This window comes from Gopherus flavomarginatus, chromosome 1, assembly GCF_025201925.1.
Source record: "Gopherus flavomarginatus isolate rGopFla2 chromosome 1, rGopFla2.mat.asm, whole genome shotgun sequence".
Classification (NCBI taxonomy): Eukaryota; Metazoa; Chordata; order Testudines; family Testudinidae; genus Gopherus; species Gopherus flavomarginatus.
In genome coordinates, this window is record NC_066617.1 from 328,243,979 (window position 1) to 328,264,260 (window position 20,282).

At 41.5% G+C, this 20,282-nt stretch overlaps 1 protein-coding gene across 4 annotated transcripts in view; it reads right to left on the reverse strand.

Annotated features, from left to right (window-relative positions):
- Nucleotides 1-6,637: 6,637 nt before the first annotated feature.
- The window catches only part of CDK8 (cyclin dependent kinase 8), a 174,290-nt gene continuing 160,645 nt past the window's right edge, over nt 6,638-20,282 (reverse strand). For 2 of the 4 annotated variants that reach the window (XM_050937265.1, XM_050937267.1), the window contains 4 exons: nt 14,586-14,683; nt 13,037-13,115; nt 12,782-12,940; nt 6,638-7,917 (listed from right to left, as the gene is read on the reverse strand). In XM_050937265.1, the coding sequence (XP_050793222.1) occupies nt 7,792-7,917; nt 12,782-12,940; nt 13,037-13,115; nt 14,586-14,683 (462 nt within the window). In that variant the 3' untranslated portion in view covers nt 6,638-7,791. Of the gene's footprint in view, nt 7,918-8,294; nt 10,270-12,781; nt 12,941-13,036; nt 13,116-14,585; nt 14,684-20,282 lie in introns of all 4 variants that reach the window. The other 2 variants (XR_007772205.1, XM_050937266.1) reach the window with 2 other exon arrangements.

Here is a 20,282-nt window from a genome sequence, read left to right on the forward strand (position 1 = left end):
CTTATTTAAAATATGTGTTAATTAAATTTGACAACTCCTTGGAGGAGAAAATTGTATGTCTCCTGTTCTGTTTTACTCACATTCTACCACATATTTCATGTTATAGCAGTCTCAGAAGATGATCCAGCACGTTAGTTTTAAGAACACTTTCACAGCAGATTGACAAAATGCAAAGAAGGTACCAACGTGGAATTTCGAAGGATAGATACTGCACTCAATCCAAAGTTTAAGAATCTGAAGTGCCTTCCAAAATCTGAGAGGGATTAGGTGTGGAGAATGCTTTCAGATGTCTTAAAAGAGCAACACTCTGATGCGGAAACTACAGAACCCAAACTACCAAAAAAGAAAATCAACTTGACTCAGCTGATGAAAATGAACATGCATTGGTCTGCACTGCTTTGGACTGTTATCGAGCAGAACCAGTTATCAGCATGGACATGTCTTCTGGAACGGTGGCTGAAGCATGAAGGGACATGTGAATCTTTAGCACACCTGCACTGCAAGATATTTACATGCCAGGCTACAACAATGCCATGCGAAAGCCTGTTCTGACTTTCAGGTGACATTGTAAACAAGATGTGAGAAGCATTATCTCCTGCAAATTGTAACCAAACTTGTTTGTCTGAGTGATTGGCTAAAGTAGGACTGAGTGGACTTGTAGGTTCTAAAGTTTTACATTGTTTTGTTTTCGAATGCAGTTATTTTTTGTATACAATTTTCCAGTTGTAAGTTCAACTTTCATTCTAAAGAGATTGCACTACCGCACTTGTATTAGGTTATAATAAAAAATAAATATAAAATGAGCACTGTACACTTTGTATTCTATGTTCTAATTGAAATCAATATATTTAAAATGTAGAAAACATCCAAAAATATTTAAATAGTGTCCTATTATTAACAGTGTGATTAATCACTATTTTTTTAATCGCTTGACAGCCCTACTTATAATATAAAGCTAAATGATGTTATCAGCTGAAATTCTTCATCTTAGACATGTTTGTTAATAAAAACATTAAATTCAAGGGCAATTTTTTTTTTGTTAGTTGGGAAAAAAAAGTATTTCTCGTTAGAGAACCTATTTCTTTTAGTTGAACACACTACTTTAAACATTTGAAGTTTGGGAAATTGCCACAATATATTGACATCAAATATAATGTGCATTAGTGTTTAAAAAACTGCTAAATAAACCAAAAACCTAGGTAAGCAATATTCTGGGTAATATAAAACTTCTGTTGAAATTAATCATCTTATTTGCAGTTTCAATCCAGGCTAGAGGTCTAGAGACATGAAAAAAGTGTAATCACCTCAAAGGCCCTGGTTCCTCAGATGAAGCAGGTAGTTTTAAGATAGACTGTACAGAAGAGTGTGAGGGAGAAATGCCACGGTGCACGCCCCAGTCAAAGTCTGACACCAACTTGATGGAGTGATGGGGGGTGTTGAATGGAACTCCCTCTAGGACTGTCATGCGATTGGTCCACCATCACAGTGAGGTGAATACCATCGGGGGAATGGTAACTACCTTGTCCAGGTGATCTCTGGACTGGGAATAGAACGTCGCCAGCCAACGCTGCAGGGGCCGCATCCAGAGCCTGGCATGGCAAACAACTTATGTGCACACTGCCATGCTACCCAGCAGGCACAGGCAAACCCTGGCCATAGTTAGTGAGAACGCAGAGACTTCCGCGATGAGGTCTGTCAACGTCTGGAACCTTTTCAGTGGCAGGAATGCTCAGGTGCAGGTCGAGTCGAGCACCAATCCAATGAACTCTATCCTTTGCACTGGAACTAACGCAGACATTCTGTCATTCACCAGTAGGCCCCAGGAGTGGCAGGTGGCTTGCAGCACCGCCACATCCTCTTGGACCTGAGACCTGGAGTTGCCTTTGACTAGCCAATCATTGAGGTACAGATAGATCTGGATACTCTGACACCTGAGGTAAGCAGCCACCACTGACATGCACTTGGTAAGCACTCTGGGTGCTGTCGCCAGGCTGAACGGGAGGACGACAAACTGGTAGTGGTGGGGCCCAACCATAAACCGGAGAAAGCGTCTGTGACTTTGAAGGATCACTATGTGGAAGTATGCATCCTTCAAGTCAAAGGCAGCAAACCAGTCTCCCGGATCCAGGGAGGGGATAATATAAGCCGAGGAGACCATGAGGAACTTTAGCTTCTTTAGATACTTGTTGAGGTCCCTCAGGTCCAGGATGGGCCACAGACAGCCCTTGGCCTTTGGGATTAAGTAGTATCAGGAATAGAACCCCTTGTTCCTGTACCCAAGAGGAACTTCTTCCACCGCACCCAACAGTAGCAACCCCTTTAACTCCGGGGTAGGGGGAGGGATAGCTCAGTGGTTTGAGCATTGGCCTGCTAAACCCAGGGTTGTGAGTTCAATCCTTGAGGGGCTATTTAGGGATCTGGGGCAAAAAACTGTCTGGGGATTGGTCCTGCTTTGAGCAGGGGGTTGGACTAGATGACCTCCTGAGGTCCCTTCCAACCCTGATCATCTATGGTTCTATGATCCTGCATGAGAAGACTCTCATGAGAAGGGTCTCTGAAGGGGGAAAGGGAGTGGGAGTGAGGGGGTGGGAAGTAAACTGTAGGGTATAACCCTCCGCCATAGTACTGAGGACCCAGCAGTCTGAACTTATAGCTGTCTATGCAGAGAGGAAAAAAGAAAGGTGGTTGGAGAACAGCGGGACAGATGGATCCAGGGTAAAGCTCTTGAGCGCACCCTCAAAACACTTGCTTGCCCCCCTGCTTATTGCAGGTTGAGCTCAACTGGGCAGAGGGAGGAGGTGGGTGGCTCGGGCAGCACTTGTAGGCCCTACTCTTCTTATGGGGGCGCTCCTGGAGGGTTTGATTCTCTTGGCCCTGAGATTGCTGCAGTATGAACTGCTTACAGGCTGGACTGGTAATGGCAGAAAGAAGGAATTGAGGGTGGGAGGAGCTGGCAGCACCTCTTATACCATGCCATGAGCTGATCTCAAAAACTTCCACCACTGGTGAATGTGGTGAGCACACACACCTAATACGGAACAGACATGAGCAAGCACTCTCTAATCTAACCTCTCTAATCCTATTTTATAATAACCTGTTTATGCATCCAAGGATTGTATTAGCCCTTTGGGCAACAGCTTGGCACTGAGACCTCACATTCGGCTGATTAGCCATCATGACCCCCAAATCTTTTTCAGAGTCACTGCTTTTCAAGATAGAGTTCCCCATCCGCTAAGTATGGCCTACTTTCTTTATTCCAACTGTGTACATTTAAACTTAGACATATTAAAACACATTGTTTGCTTGCTTGCCAGCTTAAGTTACCCAGATTTTTTTTTTTTTTTTTAACCATACATCCAAGTTTTCTGTCATCTGAAAATGTTTTCTTTCAGGTCATTGACAAAATGTTGAATACCGTAAGGCCAAGAACAAATCCCTGCAGGACCCCACTAGAAACCACACCCTTTTGATGAGTCCCCATTTACAGCTACATTTTGAGATCTATCAGTTATCCAGCTTTTAATCCATTTGATGTGTGCCATGTTGATTTTATATCATTTTAATTTTTGAACCAAATGTCACGAGGTACCAAGTCAAACACCTTACAGAAGACTAAATACATTATATCAACGCTATTACCTTCATCAACCAAACTTGTAATCTCATATTAAAAAAAGATATTATGTTAGTTTGACAGGATCTATTTCCCTAAATTCATGTTGACCGGCATAAATTACATTATCTTCCTTTAATTTTTTTAAATTAATCAAGTCACATATCAACAACTCCATTACCTTGTTCAGGATCAAAGTCAGACTGTAAAACCTATAATTACCTGGGTCATTCTGTTTACCCCATTTCTAAATATTGGCACATTAGCTTTCTTCCAGTCTTCTGGAACTTCCCCAGAACACCAAGACTTACTGAAAAATCAACATTAACATCTAAACAAACACATTCATTTTCTCTTGTTTACTCATATCCTTTATTCCAATTTGATACTTGGTCCATTCTTCACCTTATCTGTGGTTTAAACTCTCCTCTACCCTACCATAGGCATCTCAGTGAATAAGCCTTCATGTAACGTAATGGCATGAACACATTTTAATAATACTGAATGCTTTAACTTGTAGAAAAAAGTGGTGTATGCAGAGGGGAATGCTGGCCCCATGAAATAGCATTGTGGGATTAGATACGAACATGACAAATGATTAAGGAAAACCTTAGGCCTGGTCTACACTACACGTTTAAACCTGTCCACACAACGAGGCCCTTAATATCGATATAAAGGGCTCTTTAAACCGGTTTCTGTACTCCTCCCCAACGAGAGAAGTAGCGCTGAAATCGGTATTACCATATCAGATTAGGGTTAGTGTGGCCGAAAATCGACGGTATTGGCCTCCGGGCGGTATCCCACAGTGCACCATTGTGACCGCTCTGGAAAGCAATCTGAACTCAGATGCACTGGCCAGGTAGACAGGAAAAGCCCCGCGAACTTTTGAATTGCATTTCCTGTTTGCCCAGCGTGGAGCTCTGATCAACACGGGTGGCGATGCAGTCCCAAACCCAAAGAGAGCTCCAGCATGGACCATACGGGAGATACTGAATCTGATCACTGTATGGGGAGACAAATCTGTTCTATCAGAGCTCCGTTACAGAAGACGAAATGCAAAAGCATTTGAAAAAAATCTCCAGGCTACGATACAGAGTCCACAGAACAGTGCTGTGTGACAAGCGTGACGGAAAGCCAAAGAATCAAATGGACGCTCATGGAGGAAGGGAGGGGGGACTGAGGACTCCAGCTATCTCACAGTCCCTGCAGTCTCCGAAAAGTATTTGCATTCTTGGCTGAACTCCCAATGCCTGTAGGGTCAAACACATTGTCCGGGGTGGTTCAGGGTATATCTCATCAATTTACCCACCCCCACCCCCCATGAAAGAAAAGGGAAAAAAAAATCATTTGACTTTTTTCAATGTCACCCTATGTCTACTGCATGCTGCTGGTAGACGGGGTGCTGCAGTGCTGAACACCAGCATCCCCTTCCCGATGGCAGACGGCACAATATGACTGATGTCCATCTTCAACATCATCCTGTGAGTGCTCCTGGCTGGCCTCAGATGAGGTCAGCCAGGGGCGCCTGGATAAAAATAGGAATGACTCCCGGTTATTCCCGGCAGATGGTACAGAACGGCTGGTAACCATCCTCATCATAGCAACTGGGGGCTGAGCTCCATCAGCCTCCCCCCTTTCATGTCTAAAGAAAAGATTCTGTACTGCCTGGACTATCAGAGCAGCGGGATGCTGGGCTCCTCTCCCCCCCACTGTTTAATGTCCTGCCTGGACTAACATAGCAGCTGGAGGCTGCCTCCCCCTCATTTTATCCCACTAAAAAGTCAGTGTCTCTTATTTCTGCATTATTTATTACTTCATCACACAAATGGGGGGACCCTGCAATGGTAGCCCAGGAGGGTTGGGGGAGGAGGAAAGCAACAGGTGGGTTGTTGCAGGGACACCCCCAGAATGGCATGCAGCTCATTATTTCTGCGGTATCTGACATGGAGCGGCTGTGCTCTCTGGTACACTGGTTCTCTAGTACACTTGCCCTATATTCTAGGCAGGACTGACTATTTTTAGAGACAACATAAAGGAGGGAATGACCCAGGGAGTCATTCCCATTTTTGTCCATGCGCTCCCAGTCGATCTCAGCGAAGGTCAACCAGGAGCACCCATGACAGCAGCAGACGGTACAGAACGACTGATAACCGTCATCTCATCGCCAATTTACAATGGCATGGCAGACGGTACAGAACAACTGATAACTGTCTCTGCTATCTTGCAAAGGCAAATGAATGCTGCTGTGTAGCACTGCAGTACCGCCTCTGTCAGCGGCATCCAGTACACATACGGTGACAGTGACAAAAGGCAAAACAAGCTCCATGGTTGCCATGCTATGGCATCTGCCAGGGCAATCCAGGGGAAAAGGGCGCAAAATGATTGTCTGCTGTTGCTTTCACGGAGGAAGGAATGAGTGACGACATTTACCCAGAATCATCCGCGACACTGTTTTTGCACCATCATGCATTGGGATCTCAACCCGGAATTCCAATGGGCAGGGGAGACTGCGGGAACTATCGGATAGCTACTCACAGTGCAACACTCCAGAAATCGACGCTAGCCTCGGTACATGGACGCACACCACCGAATTATTGTGCTTTGTGTGGCCGTGTGAACTCGACTTTATACAATCTTTTACCAAACCAGTTTATGTAAAATCGGAATAATCCTGTAGTGTAGACATACTAATATCTGTAAAATCACACCTAAGAGTATCTCCAGATTCTGTGTAGGACCAGTTGCATCACCTATAAAATGTAATTAATATTTTGTAACTCAGTACAGCACAGCTGACTATCTGCACACTGTTATAAAAGGGTAATCAGTAAGAGGGTTATAGTAGTTCTTGTAATACTTAAATAGATGACATGCAGCCATTAAGAGAAACCTCCCTACTTGCAATAGAAATTACTTGTGAATTAAGAAACTGAATTGATTATTCAGACAGTGCCTACATGGATGTTAGTGCACTAAAGTATTTCGTGTCTGTTGATAAAAAGGAATACAAGCAAAGTTCATATGCAGATTTATGAAAAATAAATTTATTACATAACACCTTGTTTTTAACAATGTTCAGTTTTTTATTCAGAATACTTGCGTCATTCATGTAAAATAGTTTGATACAGTACATTGTATGTTATAGTTTTTCCTCAAATTCTAAGGCTCTCCTAACACCTCATCCTTTGCTGTAATAAGGGCATCCCTAATAACGTGCGAAAATATTTTAAAAATAATTAACTGAACAAAATTTAAAATCCACTACACCAATCCATCTCTCAAAAATCATGACGAAATATCTGAATGGATGCCACGCCTTTTTAGGAAATAAAGTTCATGCTTTTTTAATCCCAAAGCATGCTCACAAATCAGCAACACTAATAGGAAAAATAAAACACTGTCTATGACAATCATTTCAGTTTGTTTGCTGAACCAAACATGTTTATATCAATGACAACACACTTATTTTACTATCGAATAGCAGCTTTAATACCAGTCAAGTCATAGATTTAAAAACAAAAACAAATCTATATGTTGGAAATTAATCTTTGGGAGGCTTGTAATCTGCTGGAAAAATGCAAATGTTTTCATTTTCTTAAAAAATCTTATTGTAGCAATTTTGTTGGTCATAAAACATTGATCAATGTGGAAAATGAACCAACTCACAAAAGTCACTAAAAATAAATGTATATCAAAATTATCTCAATTAGAGTCATGGTTATTTTGCTTTTTTGCCATGTTAACATATACTGTATGCTTCAAGTACCAGTTAAAGGATTTTGTGTACTATTGGTCAGATAATGTTGTTACATCAAGAGAATTCACCACATACAATTAAAAAAATGCTTGCCCCTAGCACATTTCACAGCTTCAACTGCTACAGACTGTCACTGAAAAAAATGCATTGGTCAGTCTGAACCATGTCAAGTAAACTATGGAAGTAGCATATCCACAACACAAACTGTGCTAGCACTTTCTTTTCAAGTCTAACCCCAAAACAGGTACAATTTGGGAGCCACTACTCCATTCTGTGAAAAGTGGTGGAACTTGGCTATCAGACATTTTGAAAGTGTGGTTGTACAGTACATTCTTGTGGCCCAAGCCAGGTTCCAGGCAGACAGCTGCATGACCAGTCCTACAGCATTAGCAACAGTGCATTGACATTATTCAGGTGCAGCTCAGTACCGGTGTGTCTGATGTGAGTACTGTGGAGGCTGCTGGGAGGTAGTTGAATATCCCATGCTGCTCTGTGGCTGCGATGTGCTTGGTCCAGGGTTGGGATAGGCAGCATGGGGATTGGAACGCTGGAAACCATGAAGGAGAAGAGAATTGATCCCTACAGTGGATGCATTTATAATACAAATATAATACCCAATAATTTTTTGAGGTCTCTATGCTGTGTGGGGCAATAATTAATATCTACTACAGCACAGTATATCAATCACTTGTATTTACAGCGTTCTACTTATTTTGATTACAGTAACTAAGGATATGAGCACCAGGAATATTTGATTGAGAGCTAGTAACAAGCAATGCTGTTTGTTACCCATTCTGAACTGTTCCTTCTGAATTCTTATCTGTCATGTCACCAATGCCGCTTCAACTATCCAGACATCTTATGCTCACCACTGTGGTACATCAGTGTGTTTAAAATAAAAACAAACAAAAAACCAAAACTTACAGCCAAAAATATCCTAGATGCTCTCCATTGCGGTTGTCTTCCCCCTCCAAGAGCACATATTTGGGAGGTTTGCTGTGTATTTAATATCGATGATAATGCAAGGAAGTTTCTCTGGGAGACCTTTGCATACGAGATTAATTTTGGTTTACTGGAGCATTTGCTATAAGGTAGGTGTTTTCTAGACAGTCAAGAAGAGATAGTCCCTGCCCCAAAGAGCTCACAAAGAAACCAAAATCTTGTACTCTTATAACCTGCTTAGGACCAAATGTGGGATACCACACAAAAAAGGATGTATTGTTTAATTGTTACAGTTTAAACAGCTGTAATTGATGTGGATTTATTTCTTTAAACACTTCCTTTTCATAAGTTTTCATTTGGATCAGAAGTTAAGTTAAATTCAATAAATGTGTTGAGATGGCTACATACTGGGGAAATAAAAATAAAGGAATGCCTTTTACAAAGCAAGGTAGGTGGATACTATCCACACATGCATTTAAGGGACTGAATCACTCTCTAGGTGTGTGGTGTGGAGGGGAAAAGAAATAGTTAGAACAGTACTTCCAGCCAGCAGGAATAAATTAGCATTGCTGTACATCATAGCTCACACGATAGCTGAGCTGTTATGACATTTAACTTCACTCTTGAGAGACACAATACTCACTTAATGAGAAGTGTCAAAATAACAGAACAGCCATCACGTGATCCAGTTCTGTATAATAAATAAAGGTTATGTTTAAAAGTGCAAAAATCTCTGGGCGTACTTTTTGGCAAAATGTGTCTCAAGTATGCAGGAAACTGAAAAAAAACTTTGAAGTTTAAAATTAGCCATTAATGCTTTATTTGTAATATAGTTAATAGACAGGCTTCCACAACCTGACTACTGAAAAATGTTTCTTATTTATTTTATGCGGCCAATTACAAGATCACTCAGTGTATTCACATCATGTAGAGCAACAAGTGACTTTTGAAAACAGACGTTAAAATCCCAAAACAACCCAGCCCGCTCTACCTCCAAACACCACTAACCCTCTTCTCATAAGACAAAAGCTTGTTACATCCTCTGGGGACAGGACTGCTCCAATTCATTTCAGTGTTGTCACATTAAATGTGCAAGTTGGCACGTCTGAAACCCAGGGACATGGAAGTCTATATACCTGTAAAAATCCTTACCTAATTGCTTTTATGCATGACAGAAAAGGTTGCATGGGGGAGAATTTATAGGCCAGTTTGCTTTAGGGAGATTAAACAAAGGATTTAGCTGCTGAGGGGATGTCTTGGTAAACCTCCTTAAGGGATGGTTATTTCCCTCAGAGGGCTCAGATGTAACAGTATGAGAGAACCAAGGGACTGGTGTTTGGTCAAAACAATGGTGTATTTTAAAATTTTCTCCTTCCTCCTTGGGTTGAAGAATCTCAGGGGGAGATTCAGAGAGATGTGTGTCCATCAGCAAGTGGCATTTAATTGCTTTGGCCTCAGTGCTGTCAAGCTCATGTGGGTTCCTTCCATTTGCCTTATTTACTATATGTAAACTCACAAGTGTAATGTCATCCTTGCCTTCTTAAAAGTCTGGGCAAAATAGACTGAATTTCTCAAAGTCAAACATTATGTCTTTCAAAGGCATAGCATAAAGGTGAGCAGTCAGGAGGAGCCAAAGCACTTGCAAGAGCTGCTGAGACAGTGAAGGGGCAGTTACCACTCCTCCATGCAAAAATCCTCCTATATGGCCCTTGTTGAAAAACACTGCCCCCTCATGCAATAAGCCTGGGAGGGATGTCAGTGGAGTGAGAAAGATGAGGAAGGAACACAGCTTTCCTCAATCTAGATGAGGGTGACAGGTGGACTCCCTAAGCAATCCCTGCGTACACGGAGGGTGATTCGGAGCCGCCTGACTTCCCAGCTTGTAGACTTCAATCCATGCTCACAGGAGAGGTAGCTTGGGTTTGCTCTGATTCCCATGCTCTCAGGTCAGCTGCCACTGTGAAGTGGGGTGAATAACGTGTGAATAGTGCAAGCAAGTGGAAATCCCCTGCCCCAACACACAAGCCCTACACCCCTCTTTTCCTTAGCTATGTCAGTCAGCATAGAAGAGAGACAAGAGGTTCTGCTGCATCTGCCTTCTTCAGAGACTCAGGCAGAAAGGAATCAGCAGAAATGATGCCAAAATAATCTTTGGACAGCAACTGACTTAGCTGCCTGCAGGTTTAAGAGGGATCAACCCTTGTGCTGGAAAATATTCTGTGAATGCACACTCCACTGAGGGAGAGACTATTATAGTTACATTCTAAGGCAGCCCTTGCCACACAGTGGTTAAGGTTGAACAGAGCTTTCTGTTTAGAATTGATTATTCGAAGTGCTCTAAAACCCACATGCATAGTGAAACGTATCTGAAAATTGATACACTAGCTGAAGTCCTGGGGTAGGGTTAGTAAAGAAAATTTGGGGTCATTTGGCTATGAGCTCATGGCATTCAGCTCCTGCAAAATGACCTGCCTTTATGTTTTTAGGTTCTTATACCTTTGTGTGTGCAGAGCCAAGGGAAAAACTGTAGGCTTTATGAGGATCAGGGCCATATCACTGGGCTACCTGAATGCATCTAGTCAATGATCCCAAGAACTAGTTTCAAAAGTCAATTATTTCCAAGTTATTGGACTTTCATTCTTGTTTTATGAAGTGGTTCACAGGGGGTATGGCAAACAAACTGACAGCAGCTAACTTACAGAGACAGAGGATCTAACTTCTCACTTTCCCCAAGCATTGTTATATCTTTCACAATATAAACATGCTTTAGTCCCTCATTTTGAAAAACCCACCATTGACCTCACGGGCCTCTCCAGCTAACCACTCATCTCCCTTTTCCTGTCTACAATCACTCTCTGGAGTTCCTCTGCACCTATTCCATCTTAGACCCCTTCCAATCCAGCTTCTGCCTCTTGTGGTCCACTGAAACTAGACTCTCAAAGTCTCTAATGATCTATTCTCTAGGCAAAACTCAAAATCAGTGCTCCATCCTGGTCAGCCACCTGTGACACTGTTGAGCACGCTCTTCTTGAAATCTTGTCCTCAACTTGGCATCCATGACTTTGTCTTCTCCTACTTCTCAAATCGCTCTTTCAGCATGTCCTTTGGAAAACCTTCTACATCTTCCCTCCAACTTTCTGTAGCTGTTCCACTACTCCAAAGGCTCTCACCTTGGTCCCTTTCTCTTTGCCCTCTATGTCTTATTTCTGGGTAATCTCATCCACAAACACAAATCCAACCACTATCTCTACGCTGATGACTCACAGATTACCTCTCTACTTCAGAAAGGGTCTACTTTTGTCCAAATTAAAATCTCTGTCTGTTGCTGAACTTCAGTTCAGTTCAACATGGCTAAAACAGAGCTCTTAATCTTCCTCTGCAAGCCCTGCATGTTACCTCACTTGTCAATCACTGTGGACAATACCACCATTCATCCTGCCTATGACTCAGGCCCATAATCAGGTCATCAGCTTTGACTATGACCACTCTCTAGGGCCTCACCTATGTCTAAATCTAGCCAATTTTTCTGCATCGCTTCTCTAAGGTATGGCCTTTTTCAATCCAGCCACACAGCTAAAACTCACTTCCAGGCTCTCATCTCGCATCTCAAATACTGCAATGTCCTTTTCTCCGGCAAATGGAACTCTGCCCAAGTCGTATCCAGAATGCTGCTTCAAAACATTTTTTCTAGCCTGTCACTCTGACCACTTCATCCCACCCCACTTTTGCATCCCTCCACTAGCTCCCTCTTCTCTATCACAAAACAAACTGCTTTTCTTTACTTTCAAGGCTCTTCATTGCCCATCCCGCCCTAGCTATCATCTGTTGTTCACTATTGAGATGTCAGCTCCTGCCTCCCTAGCCTGCTTGTTAAATTTTCAAACAAGCACCTTCATACTTCCTCCCATTCTGCCCCATATTAACCTTCTTCAAACCCTCCATGAATCTCTTCTTTTCTAACATGACAAGAGTTCGGATGCTCTTGTCTTGAGACCACTCTCTATATCATGCTGATCAATATTGTCTCATTTTCTTATATTCCCTGATCCGTCTGTATCCATCTGTCGTCTCTTGTTTTATAATTCGATTGTAGGCTCTCTGAACCATCCTTTTGCTCTGTGTTTGCACCGTGCCTACCACAATGGGGTCCTGCTCCGTGACTAGGGCTTCTAGGTACTAAGGTAATAATAATAATAACAACAACAACAACAAGTTATTGTTTCCTTGCCACTCCTAACTTGACTCGCCTCAGAAGTTGAAGTTGCAGGATTGGATAGTCAGAAAAAAAAAATATTTTTTTAACTGAGCGCACTTGATCCGAAAGCAGTTGAGATACAGTAAATACAGATCCCCACCATGCCATTATACAAAATCAGTTTTAGAGTAGAGTTGCACTGCAAGTAGTTTCTTCTAAGTTACAATACGCAAGAGCCAAATATATAATATATGGAAAACTGAAGTTGAGATACCTGATAGTCTGAGGTCATAATTAGTCCACCTGAGGTAGTGGTAGGAGGAACAACTCTCACTTTTTTCAATGGGGGTCCCTGTGTATGACTGTTGTCTTGGTTTCCTGGATGACCCGTTCCATTAGTATGGTTATTGCCCTGCTGCTGCTGCTGGTTCTTCTCAATTGGTTAAACACAAAGAAAAATTTCAACTCAGAAGCAGTACAAGAGCAGCAAATGTGAAATACTGAGGTAAAGCTGTATTTTAATACTTACTTTGTCTCCTTTATCATCGGGTTCTTCTTCTGTTAAAAATTCTCGTTTTGGGTAGGGGATCTGACAACCTGCAAAAACACTGCAAAAACAAATTAGCAGCCTTGGTATATCTGCCTAGAATCAGAGAGGTTAGTCGTAGATGAAGACCTAGTATTTTGTCTAGTCTAGTTTCAAATTTCCTTAACCACAGCCTAACATATCTGTCAAGTTGTTTATCCCTTCTTAATAACGTCATTTACCGAGCCTAGGCATTCACATGTATTTGTTTTAACCTTTTGGTCATTTCTATTCTTCTCCTCCCAACAATTTGTCAGTGTTTCTCGGTAATATGGTGACAAGACTGGAGTTGGAGAGATGGAAGAGTCCTATTAGATACCAGAGTCAATTCCTTTATAAGTGCACAATGTAGGTCCCTTCATCCAGTTATACAGAAATTCGTAAAATGTTGAACTAAATAAAAGTCATCAATAATTGTGGTCCAGATGGTTAAAAACTTCATTACCAAATAAAAAAACATTAACTGTGACAAGACCTGGAAGCTTTTGGAGGTATGTGGTCTCTCACCTTAAACTCATGGACATATATGAACGAATGTGTTACTGCTAACCCAAGCTAAGATTTCTCCATTTGTAATCATATCGATATACCTTTATTTATAACTAGCCTCTGTACCTGTGAACATGCTATTAATTTTGTATTAAAATGTTACCAATATACGGTTGAGGGAAAAGAATATTGACCTAAGAGTAGTTTCTGCAAAACCAAACCACTTGCATGACAGCACTAGAATATAAAGACAGGTCAGGAGCCGTTATAAATATTTCACTAAGCTGAGCTGAATTAATTTCATTTTAATTAACTGTTTTAAATATATGCAACACATTTTATAAATTCTTCCCTTAATAATGAAAAAAGGAATGATACGCAGTATGTGCTACTAGCCTTTCTAAAACAAGGCCACTCAAGCACTGGCTGGCCATCTTAGGATGCTTTATCATAGACTGTTCACACTTTTTGTCTGTAAGCTCTTATGTTTAGAATCTCCCTGTGCAGTTGAAAAGAAAGTGTGTCTATGGAAAATGGATTTAAGCTGTGAAGCATGAAAGTACAGAGAGACTACACTATTTCCCTCCCTCCATTCCCCCTATCCCCATCTACTGAATTTACAACAAAGGGTAAGATGGAAAAATGTAAACTAATTAGTAAATGTCATCGGCATTCTAGAACAGAGAACTGGACCTGCAGGCACTTAGCAGTTGTCCGCAAAGATCTGTAGCATGCATAATCAACCTGTCAGTGAATAACAAGATTAGTGCTGTGACTAACAGGATCAAAGTTTCATAAAGCAAGAGATTAATAGGAATGCTACTTAATTTTAAAAACCTCAAATGGCATTTTAGTTAGTATAGCTTTTTCTTTGCTTGTCAAAACAGTAAATTATTTAATTCATTATTCAAACACACAGGTATGTATTTATAGTAAGCAGTAAACAAAGAGAATACATTAAAAAATCTGAATATGCTAATAGATTAATAAACTGACCACTTACTCAGATGTGGGAAGTGGATCTTCTAAGAAATAAGGATCCTGCATAGCCTGTTCTGAGGTAATTCTCTTTATTGGGTCCATAGTAAGCAATTTCTGAAGCTAAGCACAGTTTTAAAAAAAGTTCAGATTTATGAAAACTATTAATGAAAGCCTTTGTCCCACCGTATTCTGAAATGAAAAACTGCCACCCATATGATGTAATTTCTAGACCCCAATCACTTATGGCAAATATGAACCATATTTTCCCCTCATGTTTTAATTAATTGAATTTGTTATTGAATAACCACTTGTTTCTACCTATAAAACTTAAAACTCACTAAAATAATTAGTTTTGTCATAAGTGCTCTACCCACAAAATCCTCAAAACTCCCCCCCGCCCTCATAAATCAATATACTGTAGTTTTGCTGGTCTGTCCTTTCTCTGTGAAGCAGCTGTATTTTAAAATGAATTCACACACATTAACTGAGTTTTTATGTCACACTGACATGCACATTTACTTGGAAGAAACTATCTTTGAGGAATTTTCATTTGATTTATAGACAACCAATATTCTGACCAAGACCCCACATTTACTACAGCCTCATTATCAGTACTATTTGTATAGCACCACTGACACTGAATACCCACCACAGAAAGTGGCAATCATAATGTAATACATGTCTAGATGCAATAGGAAACTCTACCTGCCCAAGTACCTCACAAATAGTGGGATCCAATGTGGATGTACTAATTATGAGGATAGTAGGCTCACTGTATTTTAAATGTCTGAATGGCATTCAGAGGAGGGAGATGAGTAAAATCTTAGATCTTACTTTATTTATTGATCTCAAATCATTAGTAAAATCAATGGGAAGGCTCCAGCAGGTACAAAATGCAGCTATCTGCCTCCTCCATGAGCACGTTAAGCTTGTGCTCTAGTCCCTCCGCTGGGTGAGAGTCCATTTCCATAGCCAGTTGAAGGTCATTGTCTTAATCTTCATACTAACTAACAGATCAGGTATCAGCTGCATTACAGGACACATTTCATATTTCATCCAGTGCTGCCAAGAAAGTGATGCTCCTCTGGGACAATGCAGATCACAAAGCATGAGAGCACCAAGGACAAAGCAAAGTATAAGAATATTTGCAGAGGAAATCAGAGAAATTTAACCTGACTACTTTCAGGACATGCCACAAAACCTTCCCCTTTCACATAGTTTTTCCACCATAACCAGAATAACTTTAAAAAGTAGCCCACTTCTCTCCTTCTCTTTCCCTTTCCCCCCAATCAAAACAGCACTAACGCAAGCAGACCTTTCTATAACCAGAAACTATAGTACAGCAAGTGACTCTAAGAAGTCCTCTACAGATTTTGCTATTGTTAATCTATTTTACGTAGAAGGCATTCAGATACTTACATAAGGGGTAGCAGTATAAAATCCTAAACAGTATATATTGAGGGGAGGGGAAAAACAAGACAGTCCTAATCACAGTGAAATAAAGTTATGTGCTCTGAGGGAACGATTAGCCAGCAGGCAGAAACTGGTCTTAAAGATGACTCTTCCATAATCTCAAATGTATAGGAAGAGATACAGAAACTCTTTAGGTATAAATTCAGTCTAGGTTGGAATAACTGATCTAATCCTTAAAATATCCAAGTGTGGTACTGCTCTTAAAATCAATCAGCATGATTTTATGAGAGGAACACAGTAATGTTGCAGAAGCTGTCTGGACATTAATACTGCATTCATCACTATGGCATCCTCAGCACATTACAACTTGGAAGTGAACACATTAGGGCCCTGTTCACACAGGGATGTTACATCACATTAGTTTGTTTGTTGTGAGTGCAACAATTTAACTACATCAAACTGCAGTGCATCCACACCACTTTGTCATGCCAGCCTAAGGTGCCTCTATCTGTTATTCAATATATCCGCACAGCTCTGCACTATTAGCTGAGTATTCTGGGTAGATATCCCATGGTGCACTATTCCACCACAAAGATCCATGCTTTGTGATCCTTCTTCTTGTGGATGCCTCTTCAGCAGGATGATTTTTCAGTAGGTGGATGACTACTGGAAAATGCAGGAAATTTGGGGGATGTGAGGGTGGGTCAAATGAACAAACTCCCTATATTTCTCTGCTAGCATCCATTAATTTTTTCAGCGCCATTTTCGAATTGCTGTCAGGCAGCATAGAGGACACACTGCTGATCAGGGTGAATACAAATTCATGATTTTTTTAAAATCAAATTTAAATAAAAAATGGATTTTTTGATGAAAAACCTAACTAAAGATAGTTTTAATTAAGATACATTAAAGCTCAAAGATACATCATCATGGAATAGGGATTATAAATTCAAATTCTATAGTATGAGACAATATATTCATGAAATGTTTAAGAAAAGTTTTGTAAATTAGTTCCAATAGTTCATGGATTAGGGGCCTAATCTTATGGGGTGCCAGAGGCTTCTGTATAGATTATTTAGGCTAATCTTTCTATCTACCCAATGGGACTCAGTGCTCAGTCTAGAAGATACCACCAGAGATGCTTAGTTTTGCAGTTCTCTAACTGTGGATTTGTGTCTCCAGAGATAATATGCTTTTTAACAGCAAAAACGTTTTAAATAAATAATATACAGTAACTCCTCACTTAACATTCTCCCGCTTAACGTTGTTTCGAAGTTACATCGCTGCTCCATTAGGGAATATACTCATTTAAAGTTGTAAAATGCTCCCTTATAATGTCGCTTGACTGACTTTACAAGAGAGCATTGCACAAGTTCCTCTTCTCCGCCTCCTCCCCCTCCCTTTCTCCCTCCCTCTCAGAACTGTTTGAGAGCGCTTAGGACTTTCTGGGAGGGAGACAGCAAGCAAGCGGGGAAGCTGTCCTCCCCCCCTAGGCAGGAACCACCTGGAGCACAGGGGCTTTAGGGGCCCCGGGGCCCTGGCCTGCAGCTCGAAAGCCCCTTTTGGAATGTAGCCCTGCAAGCACAGGCTGGAGGACTCAGGAGGAGCAGGGAAAGCTGCGCAGCCAGCGGCTAGAGAGAACCAGTGCTTTCCCTTTCAAAGCTGGACGGAGAGAAGCAGCACTTTGAAAGGAAAGCACTGCTTCTCTCCAGCCGCTGGCTGCGTGGCTGCCCCTACTCCTCCTGAGTCCTCCGGCCTGTGGAGGAAAAGGGGCAGTCGTGCAGCCAGCAGCCAGAAAGAAGCGGTGCTTTCCCCTACAAAGCTGGCCAGAGAGAAGCAGCGCTTTGAAGGGGAAAATGCTACTTCTCTCCAGTTGCTGGCTGTGCGGCTGCCCCTGCTCCTCTGAGTCCTCTGGCCCGTGCTTGTAGGGCCGCATTCTGAAAAGGGCTTTAGAGTTGCAGCCCAGGGCCTCAGGGCCCCCTTAGCCCTGGGTCCTGCAGCTCCTAAAGCCCCTGCATTCTGGGTGGCCCTGCCTGCCGGTGGGTGGGAGCAGCTCCCAGAATCGCAGCCATGGGGGTGGTGCTGCGCTGCACCGAGCCACGTGCACACCCCCTGCACCAAACAGGAGCTGCCCCAGGTAAGTGCTCTGCACCTCCTGCCTGCCCAGCCCTGAGCCGCCTCCTTCTGCACCTAAATCCTGAGCACCCTCCCACATCCTAAATCCCTCCTAGATCCTGCACCCCCAGCCCTGAGCCCCAGGGGTAAGACAGGGGCACCTCCTCACCACAGTACAGTACAGTACATAATGCCTTTTGTCTGCCCCAAAAAAATTTCCTTGGAACCTAACCCCCTGCATTTACATTAAATCTTACGGGAAAATTGGATTTGTTTAACATCATTTCACTTAAAGTTGCATTTTTCAGGAACATAACTACAATGTTATGTGAGGAGTTTCTGTATAGAAGTTAGAAATAACAGAACTCAACGCTATTGTCCGTCTGCAAATGTGTGTACATAGAGTCAATCCCTTACCTCTCTCTAAAAGTGCAAAGTTTCAAAAAGTTCCATGGATAGAAGATTGTTGGGGGCAGCATAGATCTAGACAAGGGGAAGAACTCTGGAGATAAATGTGAGAAGGGAGGGACAGGCAGTAAAAACAAAAGTGAAACTGTTGGAGCAGCATATTCCAGAAGTCTTGAGGTCTGAGTGTAGCCTTCATTGATTTGAGATCTATCATACCATTCTCTCACTAGAAGGGAAAACCTCTAATGGCAGCAGGCCGTAAAAGAAACCCAGTTTGGGAATATTTTAATGAAGTTCCTCTACCTCTGGATAAGACAGGCATGCATGCAAAATGCAAACAGTGAAACAAAAAAATGCAAGGCCTGGTTGCCCGAATGAAACAACATCATGAAAAAAGCGTTCCTACTCAGGAGGAAGCTGCATTGAAGATGATGAAAGGAACATGTCTGAACATGCAGGATCTTCAGGTTGGTAAACTTTTTTATTTCATACTTCTTTCTTAAGGACTGTCTGTCTTCCTTCTGGACTATTCTTGAATTCTCATGTTTGAGCAAAAAATATAGTTACTCTATCATACTATCATTTTAGATACAGTTGTGATAAAAAATAAATAGCTGAAATAGGCAGATCTTCCTTTTACAATTTCACCTTTAAAGTAGTACTGAGTGTCAGTGAATGCAATGAGTAATACTAAATGAGCAGTATGCTAATCATAATTAAACTGCATTGACTTATTTTGTTTAGGAGAATGTATCCTCAACATAAAGGATTCTGAAGACTATCCACCTTCAAGATCACCATCATTTTTCAATAATTTCATAGTTATCTGCCAATGATAGTGTTTCAGTCACATCATGTATGTCACATAGTCACAGTATATCACCTGTAGCAAAAATAAAAAAAAAACCATCATCCAGAAACAGCTATAGATAAGTTTGTGATAAGAACCAGATGATTACAAAAAGAGGTACTTGATGAAAAAATTGCCCGGGTTTGTTTATGCAACAAACTCTCCTTTCCGTATGACTGAGAACCCACACTCCATTAACATGGTTCAGTCATTAAGACCAGGATACAGTTCACCCAACAGAGCAGATGCCGCAGGCAAATTGCTAGATAAAGTGTATGAAAGAGCAATTGAGCAGTGTGCACAAGGTCTAGAGGGTAGAATTGTTAACCTGAGTCTTGATGGGTGGAGCAACATCCACAATGATCCTGTTGTATGTGGTTGTGTGACAATAGAAGAAGGGAGTGTCTTCCTTACAGAAAGTTGATACATCAGGAAATGCGCACGCAGCAGAATACTTACAAGAAGTAGCAGTAAAAGCTATAACAAACTGTGAAAAAAAAATCAAATATCTAGTACGCAGTTGGTCACAGACAATGCTGCCAATATATCCAAGATGAGAAGAAATTATTTAGAAGAGCGTCTCAAGCTAATAACATATGCTTGCAGTGCTCATTTGGTGCACTTCCTAGCCAAAGACTTCAGTGTTCTAGAAATAAAGGCTAATGTTGTTAAAATTGCAAAATACTTCCGTAACCACCGCTTTGCAGCAGCTGCTCTGAAAAAAGTGGGAGGAACCAAGCTAACTCTCCCACAAGACATGCGATGGAACTCAGTAATGGACTGTTTTGAGCACTATATCAAGAACTGGCCTAATCTGATGACAGTTTGTGAACACAATTCTGAAAAAATAGATGGCACTGTCACAGTCAAAGTTCTCAACATTAGTCTTAAGAGAAATGCTAAACACATGCTGAGTACCCTGAAGACTATTTC